A 13,423-nucleotide genomic window follows, 5' to 3' on the forward strand; every position below is an offset into this window, starting at 1 on the left:
GTGTATACAAGAGAGCAGCAAAATAACTTAGAGGCCCTTTTACTAAGCTGTACCAAAAAAAAGTGGCATTAGCACGCCCTACAGAATATAGAATCTAAAAATAACAAAAATTAAAACATGGAACAACCAAGTCTTTTAAAGCTTTTGAAAACTAAAAGAAGCTATTTGCAATTCATCTGGCACAGATTTCCAAAGTAGATGGCTATCCCTAACCTGCTAGGGTTGAAGGACACAAAAAGCTGGGAGGACGTCCGATGAGGTTTTGTATGTTCTAGATAGCATGCTAGAGCATGCTTGCGGTTCAGAATTACAGCGTGGCTTAGGGAAGACAGGTAGTTGGACTGGGAACCCCCTTGACCTGCCCATGTTCCTCCCATTGTGGATACAAGTTCCATCTGTTCTTTAGATCTCGGAGGCACTGCAAGTTGTCCAAAATGCTGCAGCTCGCCTACTTACTGGTATTCCTAGATTTAAGCATTTGACACCTATTTTAAAGAAGTTACACTGGCTACCAGTAAAATTTAGAATTTTGTTCAAAATGCTTGTTCTGATCCATCAACAAGTTCCCAAAATTTTTTTGAATAATCTATGTACCAACCTACACGCTCATTGCGTTCTGAAGAAACTAGACAATTATGTTTTTTCGCTCTTGAAATCATATTATTTTGTGAAAGCTTTTCTTGACTGAACTTTTTAGTGCCGGGCAATATTTTCTGAAGGATGTTATTAAACTGATGTAGTTATGTCACATGATTTTATGTATGTGATTATTGTAACCTGCTTTGGTATAAAAGTGGGATATAAATATAAAAAATAAATTTGTATCCTTCACTCCCTCCCTGTGAACCCTTTCTATCTCTGACGCTGTCAGTAGGCTGGGAGACCCCACTGTGATGTATTAGGTCCTTCCCTGTGATTCAGTTTTATCTGTAGAAGTTGCTTTCCAAGGAAGTTTAATGACCAGAGACAGGTTCTCATCCATTATTTGGGCTGAAGTCTGTGGGTGGAGCTTGCCGCCATATTGGTCAGAACAAAACAATTGCTAACTAATAGCAAACTTAAACTTCCTAGGTTTTACATTCTCTGTTAGGAGGGGATGGGGGTGATCCAAGGGGAGTTGGAGGGGGTTGGCGAAGTTTTAGGGGTCTGTGAAGGGACAAGGGGTATATGCAAAATGTATTTGCCAGTGCTCGAGTTTGCTTTGCTATTTGCAATGCTGTATTGTGGATTTCAGTGCTGTGCTATATGCCTGTATTTTTTTATTTTTTATTTAGAAATATCTTTATTGTAATCATAAGAAAAAAGAAAGGCATATAGCGTAGCACTGAAATCCACAATACAGCATTGCAAATAGCAATAACCTGTATTCCACACCCTGTTTCAAAAGAAGGGTTATATCTACATGGATCCAGGACTAATTCCCATCAGAAGGACAAGATATGCTTGAATCATAAATAAATCCAATCCTTAGATCAGGATCTTGCCAGATGTAGCAGAAATCCCTAGAAAGAAGGGTTGGATCTGGTTGGCCCCATGTGAAAATCACACCTGAGGGAATGGGTCATTCCATATCCCAAAGCAACTGGAAGCAGAAAGAATGTTGCATGACTACTTTTTGTTTCTGTTTTGTTTTTTGATTCTTAAAAGGGATCCATCCATCTCAAAGGAGATAACACATCATTTTAAAGTTGCAAGATACAGATGGATACAGCCCTTCTGAAGAGACTCATTACTGGATCTAGATTAATCCAGCCCTTCTGGAGGCAAATATTGCTGGATCCAGGTGGTTCCAGCAGTTGTGGTGAAAATTACTGCTGGATCCAAGTGTAACTAGCCCTTATAGAGAAACTTATTGCTGGATCCAACAATTTTAGTGAAAAATATTGCCGGATCTAGGTTAATCCAGTCCTTCTGGAAGAGGAATCCTGCTGGATCCAGCCCTCGTGGTGAAAGTTACTGCAGGATCCAGGAGGATCCACCCTTCTGGAGAGACTTTTTGCTGGATCCAAGTGTATATAATTATACTGTGATAATTACTGTAGGATCCGGGTGTATGGCAAGTTGGGAAATAGGGAGGGGGCATAGCTCTGATTTTCTCTACATCTTTCACTGTTAAAGAGCTGCCCTCGAATATTTTTCCCATATCAAGAATTGCTGCTGGTAAAAGTAGCGACAAACCCCACATTGTAAGTTATCTTTCTACTGCTCTCCGTCCCCGAGATCCGCAGACTGGGATAGAATCTATCAGACACTAACAGGTGTTTCTTCTTATCTAAATTGCCTTTGTAAAGTCGTAACAACAGCTGTTTTCAATCAACTTCAAACTTTCTCAGAGTCTGTTAATGCTTTGCATCCTTGTCATTCAGAGTTTAGGCCCGGATTTAGACAGAAACTGTAGTCACTGCTTTACTAAGTGAACTTCACAACAACCTAGAATTAGACAAAATCTCCTTAGTAATTTTATTTGATTTCTGGGCTGCCTCTGATTTGATTAACCATTAACTAACTACTCCTTCATTGGTTGGCCTCCTTAGACATCAATGGGGTAGTGCTCGATTGGTTCACTTTATTTCTTTCCCACCGTACTTTTCAAGTTATTCAATCAACTTCTTGCTCCGCTTCTCCAACATTATCATGTGATGTGCCTCAAGGCTCGGTTCTGCTCAATTACTCTTCAATCTTTATGTCAGCCCTTTAGCACTACTCATTCAGTCACTAGGGATCAGTGTCTACTCTTATGTGGATGATTTCCTTCTAGTATTCCACACAAGCACCTGTAATATCAACTTACAAGCAGCAAAGAAAACCACCCCAAAGGGGTGGAGGTACACTGGTTCCTACGTAAAAGGCTGCAGAAGCAAGAAGTAGGAAAGGTAGGCTCTTCTAAAAACCGGAGGAGACATCTATAAAGAAATAATTCTTTATTGCAAGCGAAGTGACAACGACTCAACACAGCTGAGTTTCGGCACTAGCTCGCGCCTTCTTCAGGAGTCTAAAACATAGTAAGATTTATAAAAACACAAAAACAAATAATCAAAGTATGCCTAATACCACAGATAGAAAAACATATCTTTCTAATAAAAATGAATAGGAATTAAAAACACATATATCAAAACATCAACAGAAATAATAATTTTTTATATATAAACAAACAAATCAATATTAATTTATCCACAAATAAATGTATAAAATGATAACAGCATATGGACATATGATAATAAAAATATATTATATGCAAAAGATATACATGAATAATGATAAAACTCATAATTAAAAAAGTATATGTATATATGTGTTACATAAATTGACTAATACAACAATTCATTGGATAAAAAATGATCCTATATAATAAAACTCACCCTCAATGTTCTGAAGACACTGACGTCAGTGAAGCCAAGCCACTGACGTCACTTCCTTCAAGACGGGTTTGAAGGGTTCGTAGTGGTGAAGTCACCGAAATCGCCAAGTCTCGGGGCCCCGCCCTCGCGTCAAACGTGATGATGTCAAGGGTGGAGCAATGGCGTACGCTGCGTTCAGGAGGAGCGGAGCAATGGCGTCAGAACGACGAAGGGGTCGGCAGGTAGGTAGGTAGGGAGGGAGAAGGGGGGGTGTTGGGGAGGAAAACCTTGCTAGCGCCCGTTTCATTTGCTCCAGAAACGGGCCTATTTTACTAGTGTAAAATAAAAGTTACAAATAAAATATTATTTGTATAAGATACAATGGTGTTGTATACAAGCATAAAAAACACAAATGGGTCACAAAAATGTAGTAACTATATACTGCACAGTAATAACTACATATGAACACATAAGAGGGCCTATCCAAATTAAAAGAAGAAAAAAAAGGAAAAAGGGAGAGCAAAACAATATATATATATATATATATATATATATATATATATATATATATAGTGTTATATAACCAAAATAATAAACCATATTTAAAACAAATTGTCAAATAGATATTATACACAAAAAAGAAAAGAAAACAAAGGTTAAGAAATAATACAGTATGTTCCAAAAAATCTACTAACCAGTTTCATCATTTACATATCTTGGAGTCATTATTGACTCAGCTTTATCTTTTTATCAGATTTAGTAATTGAGTCTTTTTTTTTAATTCTTTATTTATGATTTTAACATTCATAATATTAATATGAGTGATAATACACAAATCAGAAAATTAATATACAAATACACAAAAGGAAATTATATATCACGAAGATATTTCAAGCTAACGCCCACTAATTTAGGTAATCGATCCAAGAGATATAAAAAGTCAAAATCTTAAACATTAAGTTCACAAAATAATTATATCAAAAGAACAGCTTAGTCCCCGAACGGTGGACTCTGCTCTGTCTTACAGTACTGCATATGTGACTAAACTTGTACATTAACCCCTTCTTTGCTTAATACAAAATCCTCCAACTGTTTTGGGTCAAAAAATTGATATTGCTTAGACTGAAATTTTATTCTACACACACATGGAAATCTCAAAAGAAAATCTGCGCCTATAGCTATTACTCTTGGACGTAAGGATAAAAACATCTTGTTTTTTTTTTTCTTTTTATGGAGATTAAGATCTATTTGGTCCTTGCTCGACTTTGATTCTCTCTGTAACCTGTTGTTTGCCTATGTACATTCTAGATATGACTATTGCAATATTACCAAATCAAATCTGAAAAGGCTATAAACTTTGCAGAATACAGTGGCACATCTCATTTACAAAGCTGATCAGTACAATGATGCTTCACTACTTCTCCGTCGCTTGCATTGGTTACCAATCAAAGTCCCACTAGAGCCAGATTGGAGTCCACCAGGGTGAGTGCCTTTTTTTTCTTGCATCTGCACTGTGGAATGCACTTACACAACACCTCTGGCTGGATACCTCCTACTCTTCCTGTTACAGGGCTTTGAAGACTTTTTTCAACTTGCTTTTGAGACTTGAATGCAGTTTGTTCCTGTAATGAGGAACTACTGCTAGGTTTGAATGATCTCGCCTCCTTGTATATTTGGTTTGAAAAGATGAATTTTAGAATACAGAGTTGCACGGGGACAGAAATCCAACCCATCCCCACCCATCCCCACTAGAATCCAACCCATCCCCATTCGTCCCCGTAGGGAATCTAACCCATCCCCGCCCGTCCCCACAAGAATGTAACCTGTCCTCACCCACAAGAATTTAATGGTACATTAAAAAAAGTTCCTGTCAGCTCTCTCTGTCTTTGGGTTTGAGCCGCAGCACTCCAGGCAAGGAAGGAACGGAAGTTGGAACACTCTGGTGTGCACATATAAGTCTTCTCTGATTCACTGGCACTGTGTGCTAAGAGATACCACATGCACGCGCCAGTAGGCCAGTAGGTCAGGTGTCCTCATTTGGGTTCCAGGGATCTGTCCTCTCCTGGTTCTCCTCCTATCTCTCCCACCGCACCTTCAGAGTTCACTCTCATGGATCTTCCTCCACCCCCATCCCGCTATCTGTTGGTGTTCCCCAGGGATCTGTCCTTGGACCCCTTCTCTTCTCAATCTACACTTCTTCCCTGGGCTCCCTGATCTCATCTCATGGCTTCCAGTATCATCTTTATGCTGATGACACCCAGCTGTATCTCTCCACACCAGACATCACCGCGGAGACCCAGGCAAAGGTATTGGCCTGCTTATCCGACATTGCTTCCTGGATGTCCAACCGCCACCTGAAAATGAACATGTCCAAGACCGAGCTCATCATCTGTCCACCAAAACCCACTTCTCCTCTTCCTCCACTTTCTATCTCAGTTGATAACACCCTCATCCTTCCCGTCTCATCTGCCCGCAACCTCGGAGTCATCTTCGACTCCTCCCTCTCCTTCTCTGCGCATATCCAGCAGATAGCCAAGACCTGTCGCTTCTTCCTCTTTAACATCAGCAAAATTCGCCCTTTCCTCTCCGAGCACACCACCCGAACTCTCGTCCACGCTCTCATTACCTCTCGCCTTGACTACTGCAACTTACTCCTCACTGGCCTCTCACTTAGCCATCTATCCCCCCTTCAATCCATTCAGAATTCTGCTGCACGTCTTATATTCCGCCAGAACCGATATACTCATATCACCCCTCTCCTCAGGTCACTTCACTGGCTTCCAATCAGATACCGCATTCAGTTCAAGCTTCTCCTTCTTACCTACAAATGCACTCAGTCTGCTCCCCCTCACTACCTCTCTACCCTCATCTCCCCTTACGTTCCCGCCCGAAACCTCCGTTCACAGGACAAATCCCTCCTCTCAGTACCCTTCTCCACCACCGCCAACTCCAAGCTCCGCTCATTCTGCCTCGCCTCACCCTATGCTTGGAACAAACTTCCTGAGCTCTTACGCCAAGCCCCCTCCCTGCCCATCTTCAAGTCTTTGCTTAAAGCCCACCTCTTCAATGCTGCTTTCAGCACCTAACTCTTACCTTTCAGGTAATCTAGACTGCCCCAATTTGACTGCCCCTATCGGACTGACTGTTCACTTGTCCTTTAGATTGTAAGCTCTTTGAGCAGGGACTGTCCTTCTATGTTAAATTGTACAGCGCTGCATAACCCTAGTAGCGCTTTAGAAATGTTAAGTAGTAGTAGTAGTAGTAGGTGACATCTGATGCTCATGCCTATGTCAGAGCTGAGGTCTGCGCATCAGCCTGGAAGCAGAGAGGATTAATAGTAATAGTAAATGACAGCAGATAAAAACCGGATCGGTCCATCCAGTCTGCCCAATAGTCACAATCATTATTTATTCATGATTAAATCAACAATGAACATGATATTATATACTTGATTATGGTCTTTCTGTGGCGTTTCTGGGACATAGACCATAGAAGTCCGCCTGGCCCTATCCTTATGTTCCAACTGCTGGAGTTGCCCTCAAAGCCCACTCCAGCCTATTCATCTTCTCATTTGCGGGACACAGACTGTAAAAGTCTGTCCAGAACTGTCCTCATGTTCCAGGCACTTAAGTTGCTGTCTAAACCCTTTCCAGCCCATCCAAAACCAGATTGCCATATATGTGAGACAGACCATACAGGTCTCCCGGTATCGGCCCTAGTTCATCACAGCCAGAGTCACCATGTAAGTGTCACGGGACACATCCACACACATGTTGCCATTTAAGTTTAGGTTTTTTATAACTTCCATTTTCTAAATAGAGATCCTCTGTGTTCATCCCATGCCTTTTTGAATTTCGTCACCATTTATATCTCTACCACCTCCTTAACGGAGGCTTTCCACATCTGTGCTGTTAAAGCAAGGAGGAGGAGGAGACAGCACTCAAAGAACTTGGCACAAATGCAGCATACACTTCCACAGGAACCCCATAGGAACTGCTTCCGTCCCCACGGGAACCCCACAGGAACTGCTTCCGTCCCCACGGGATCCCTGCAGAACTGCTTCTGTCCCTGTGGGAATCCTAGTGCTTACAGTATGCGGTGATTCTCATGGTCGACTCAGCAGGAATGCGAGTGAAATATTATGATCATTAGGAACGGGGAGGGTGGGAGAGAGGCAGCGAGAGAGAGGGAATAATTTAATAAGTTGGACAACAGGGAAGAGCAAGCACAGACATGCCAGCTAACTGGGGTGGGGGTGTTGCAGAGGAAGGTGTCAAGGGTTGTCCAACCTCAGTCCTCGAGGGCCACAATCCAGTTGAGTTTTCAGGATTTCCCCGATGAATATGCATGAGATGTATTTACATGCACTGTCTCCACAGACCTCATGCATACTCATTGGGGAAATGCTGAAAACCCGACCTAGAGGGGGCTGAGGTTGGACACCCCTGCTTTAGATGATGGGGGAGGGGGGAAGTTGGAGACATTTTCTGCAGTTAAAGGCATCCACGACAGGAAGGAGAGATATCACCAAGGGGTCATGAAAAGAAGACATGATTAAACATGTAAAGAGAATTAGTAGTAGTACATAAGTACATAAGTAATGCCATACTGGGAAAAGACCAAGGGTCCATCGAGCCCAGCATCCTGTCCACGACAGCGGCCAATCCAGGCCAAGGGCACCTGGCAAGCTTCCCAAACGTACAAACATTCTATACATGTTATTCCTGGAATTTTGGATTTTTCCAAGTCCGTTTAGTAGCGGTTTATGGACTTGTCCTTTAGGAAACCGTCCAACCCCTTTTTAAACTCTGCTAAGCTAACCGCCTTCACCACTTTCTCCGGCAACAAATTCCAGAGTTTAATTACACGTTGGGTGAAGAAAAATTTTCTCCGATTTGTTTTAAATTTAGTACACTGTAGTTTCATCGCATGCCCCCTAGTCCTAGTATTTTTGGAAAGCGTGAACAGAAGCTTCACATCCACCTGTTCCACTCCACTCATTATTTTATATACCTCTATCATGTCTCCCCTCAGCCGTCTCTTCTCCAAGCTGTATAGCCCTAGCCTCCTTAGTCTTTCTTCATAGGGAAGTCGTCCCATCCCCACTATCATTTTAGTCGCCCTTCGCTGCACCTTTTCCAATTCTACTATATGAGACAGGATGAATATCATATGGGGAGAAAGGCAGGAGGGACATACTGTAGATTTGGGGGTGGGGGTGGAGGAAGGACATAGAAGATGAAATCATGGGAGGGTAGAACAAAGGAGAGAGATGCAGGAGTTCCAAGGAGGGAGGAGATAGAGATACACCTGGATCCTGCCATATTTCTCATGCAAAAGGCTGGACACACCTGTTTCCAGCACTAATTAAAAGTTTAAAATACTTCATATACCACCTTTCTTACACAGTCAAAGTGGTTTACAATATAAAAGGGAAAAAAAACATAAGAGATCAGGAAAAGAATGCCATTAATTATAGGAAAGCCACATCATCCTTGACTAGATTCTCACCAGAAGGCTCACTACAAGGGCTGCGTACGCCTGGATTCAGCTGTATTTCTGACCAGAAAAGCTGCATACACCTGGATCCAGTAATGTCTCTCTCCAGAAGGGCGGGATCCACCTGAATCCAGCTGTATTTCTCCTCAGAAAAGCTGCATACACCTGGAGTCAGCTGTATTTCTCCCCAGAAGGGTTGCATTCACTGAATCCAGCAGTAGTTTTGACCACCAGGGCTGGAACCATCTTGATCCAGCGATAAGTCTCTCCACAAAGGATGGAGTAACCTGGAACCAGCATAAGTCTCTCCACAAGGGCTGGATCACCAAAAGGGCAGGATGCCCTGGGATCCTGCTGTAATTTTCACCACAAGGGTAGGAAGCACCTGGATCCAGCAGTATTCACCTCTAGAAGGGCTGGATTAACCTACATATCCAGCAATAAGTCTCTCCAGAAGGGCTGGATATAGTTTATCGTTTATTAATTTCATATACTGCCTACTTTGCAGGCAAATCAAAGCGGTTAACATGTGATGAAATCCAATAAAATCAGAAAAGAACTCCAAGAAATAGGAAAGAGAAAGAGCAATCATACAAGGAGTCAGGCAGGACACAAGGAGGTTGGACATGGCCCTGGGGCTGACGTGAGCACGTGGCCGGCTGGCCGCCTCGCGCAGCACATTCTGCCTGATGAGCAGCACGCGGCATAGTTTGGCGCTTAGCTACAGCAGGTGCTCTACCGCTGACCTGTGTACTTCCTCCCCAAAACTGCCTCGGTTAGCTTAGCGCAAGCTCGAGGCGCCTGGTGGGTGTTACAAAAACGTGGTGATCCCGCTACAAGTTTACAAAGTGCAACAACGGGCAGAATACGGTAACGGTTAGAACGTAATACAAACCTTAGGGCCAGAGGAGGCCTCTAAACACTGACAAGTACCGGTTCCAGTTTGTGGGCCCTACTTTCCTACTCGTACTAGTTTGATTAAGGTAGAGCATGGGGTTGGTAGCAGTTTTAGGGTAACGTTTGGAGGTTACTTTCGTGCTGATTTCAGGTTTTGATCAGTGTGCGCTCTGTTTAATTTAGCTTTAGGATGCTTGTGATATTCCTGCTGTCGGTTGAGACCTAACTTTTTTTTTTTGTTACGATTTGGAATTCCTGATTTTAGTGTACGGTTGGGGGAGGGCGCTGTAATGGTTTTAAGTTTGTTAGCACAAAGTTTCAGTTCAGGGGTTGTTTCCTTCCTTCCTGATATAGTTTAGGATCTGGACTGTTTTCAGGAGTTGGTGTCTCGTACTGGATTTAATTTACGTTCTTTAGTCATTGGTGTTTTCCTTTAATAAAAAAGGGACAGGTCCTGGAGATATTTCTGTAAGCAGATGCAGTAGAAGTTCTTTGACAAAAAGGGGGGGGTGGGAAGAATTCGATTTATAAATCATGCGAGAAATGCGCAAAAGAAATAAAGGAAAATGGCGGTAAATGGAAAGAATGAAGGCTAATAGGTTCTTATGAAAGGAAAGAGATGGAGTAGGTTGAGGGCAAACCATATTTTCTAGATGATTCCATGAAGCTGTTACCTCTTTTCACCGATAGTTCAAAACAGGGTTTCCTCGTTCGAAAATGTATATAGGTGTATGGTTTGCATTATTCCTCCAGTTCACTGTTAAGGTGAGGTTAAACCATATTCCCTTTTTATTGTGCCGAGTTTCTCGATACAATCTGTCAAAACAACATGGGAGCTCTCACACATGAAGTGCCACAGCGCCAGGCATAAAACAATAAAAGCCTCTATCCTCCTGCGACAATAGAGCTTACCTTCAAGGATCTGCGTCTGTCTCCTTCCCTTCTTTTAGTCTATTTCTGATTGGATATTGCGGGCAGGTGCAAACCTTATCCCTTCGGAACAACCCAAGACTCTTTATTCCGTCTCTCCAGACACTGGTCAGGACTGGGGACCCGATCTTTATTCTCGGCGCCTTTCGGCTGCTTCCCCCCCCCCCCCTACCTTCCCAGCATTAGAGATAGTACCATTAGGGTATAAATAGCCAAGCGCTGGAGCCCGCAGGACTCCTCCTTTATACACCCTCTGGTGGATAACGTGACAGCCGCCAGCCGCTGCAAAGGGTGGGGGGGCATTAGAGCACTGTAACTCTGCTGTGTGTGCAGCAGCAGCAGCAGCAGCAGCAGCACACGGTTTGCTGTCGTCGCACAGTGGGAAAGTACCATTATATCGCCATGTGTTCCGCCTGAAAAGATTGGTCCCTTGCTGCGCTCAGACCTTGCTCAGGTCAGAAAGATTTCGAGTTTGATCCTCCCTGCTTTCGCCCGCTGCCTCTGCATCACCGCAGCGACAAATCGTGGTTGTGTGTGTTCAGTGACGGTGAGCGCTGACGCTGCCTTCTCCAGAAGCATTGAAAGGGAACAGTGAGTGCTTGCCCCGCTCTGCGAGGAAGATAGATCCGGCTGTCACCTTAGCGCCCCACGGCAAAATCAAGAACGGGGGAAAGGAGACGAGAAAGGGCCATGGAGGTTCCACGTCTAAGCCACATTAGCAGCCCGACCAGTCCCTGCGAGGATATGATCAAGAATCTGAGCTTGGAAGCTATTCAGTTGTGCGATAGGGATGGTAAGAGCGACATCTCTAATCCTTACGCGAGATGCTGTTTTTTTTTTTCATTATGAAGGAAATTAATCCCACTACGCTTTACGTTTCATTGTTTTACCAGTGATATTTGGAATTGTAAATATTTTACCCTTGTCCTTTTCAGCACAAAGGGGGAAAGAGAACAAACCTGTATGGCCAATTCGTCACGCCATTGTATTGTGTAGTCTTCTGAATTGATTGCATACATATTGATTATTGTGGTGTTTCCACAACACATGTTTCACATTTTTTGTGTTAGCCTTCTACAGTAAGGATTGGAATGTAGGCAATCTAAATAGGCACTGCGTTTATGGATTATTCTAAGTTTATGCACAATTTTTTTGCATGATTATGTTGCGACGGTCCTGTGCATAAATATGCAGAATCGTCATACTTTGTTTTTTATCAGTTGTGTTGATACTTGTTGCTATGAGTTTATAGTGATTTAGTAACCCAAATCACATAGTATATGCTCTTTAATCGTTTTGGCAGAAGAGAGGGGGCGAGGCTGAAAAGAGGAGGGCTGAATTGAGTATTTCAGCACCATGGACAGTTAAAACCTTCAGGGTTCTAGGTAGTGTGGTTCAAAAATTTGCCGAACATCTTGCACATTACCGGTCAGAAAAGTGCTGGCACAAAATACATAGCTTATGCAACATACTCTCAGCAACATACACTAAGCAGTTGTTTTTGTGCATTACTGTTAAATATGTTTCTTTGTAGACAAAGTTTTAGATATACTACATGCTAAAGTGCCAAAAACGGATTGTTCTGTATGTAGCTTCCTAAACTACTACTACTACTTAACATTTCTAAAGCGCTGCTAGGGTTACGCAACGCTGTACAATTTAACATAAAAGGACAGGCCCTGCTCAAAGAGCTTACAATCTAAAGGACAATATTTTGTTTGGCAGTTACAGATACTATAAGATAATATGATTCCTAATACTTTGAAGAGTTGCTTTATGGAAAAGTCAATGCAGTAGTTCAGTATGAAATATGTTGAGTCATGCATGGACAACCATGACTGGCAAATCCTTCCTTGAGTTCATATTTGCTACAGCCACCTGTATATACAAAGGAAGGAAACAAATTGATGTAATAGTTTAGAAAATGTTCTCTTCAGATGCTGATTCTGAATTAAATAATTTTCTTTTCCAGTACTTGATGCTCATTATTGTACTGTACTGTACTGTAAAACCACTGAAATATTTTCAGTGTGTGTAAAAATTGTCAGTACTATATTGTCATTTTGGCTATTAATTGCAAAAAAAGGGCTATGCATTCATGAAAATGTGAACAATTTTCATGAAATTTAACTGTTGATGTTTAATTTGCATCTTATTTAATTATATTTAGATTTGGCTGTTTCAGGTAAGGTATTTTGTGAACCAATCAATTATATTTCATTTGGAGTATTTCAGTACTGTGTATTCTACAAGATTTGATTTAATATTGAATTATTTCTGAAGCTACAGTATATTGGGTTGTAGCTTTTCTACCAACATATTTAATTCTGATTTCTGCTTTTACTATCACAAACCTTGGTTGTGTTACATGAAATGTGTGTTGAAGCATGAGTAGAAAGATATTTTATTACTTATACATATATATTGCTTTATTATTATTTGCAGATATATATTGCTTTGGAAATGCTAGTGAAGCATAGAATATTGTGTTATTCTGTTGTGCACAAATAGGTGAAGGAGCATACAATCTCAATGTATAGTATAATTGTTTTTCTTCTTGAAATATGAAAATATGGTTGTATTAGTTGAATGACCTTTTTATGTACTGCTGTATTTGCAATTTGTAAATCATCAGACATCAGTAAAACAGAGGGCCATTTTCAGTTTGTCATAGGTACCAACTGGGAGAAAATGTCATTTAGAGCCCATAGTTTTTTAGATCTTTAATTGTTTCAAAGCAGTATTGATGAGGTTCATAG

At 41.7% G+C, this 13,423-nt stretch overlaps 1 protein-coding gene across 3 annotated transcripts in view; it reads left to right on the forward strand.

Annotated features, from left to right (window-relative positions):
* The first annotated feature begins 9,605 nt into the window (after positions 1–9,605).
* Positions 9,606–13,423, forward strand: part of PHYHIPL (phytanoyl-CoA 2-hydroxylase interacting protein like) — a 138,766-nt gene continuing 134,948 nt past the window's right edge. The window contains exon 1 of one of the 3 annotated variants that reach the window (XM_030204827.1): positions 9,606–9,707. Coding sequence is in view for 1 of the 3 variants with exons in the window: in XM_030204829.1 (XP_030060689.1) it covers positions 11,355–11,457 (103 nt within the window). In the remaining 2 variants the exon portion in view is untranslated. Of the gene's footprint in view, positions 9,714–11,331; positions 11,458–13,423 lie in introns of those variants that run through there. The other 2 variants (XM_030204828.1, XM_030204829.1) reach the window with 2 other exon arrangements.

Source organism: Microcaecilia unicolor, chromosome 5, assembly GCF_901765095.1.
Source record: "Microcaecilia unicolor chromosome 5, aMicUni1.1, whole genome shotgun sequence".
Classification (NCBI taxonomy): Eukaryota; Metazoa; Chordata; class Amphibia; order Gymnophiona; family Siphonopidae; genus Microcaecilia; species Microcaecilia unicolor.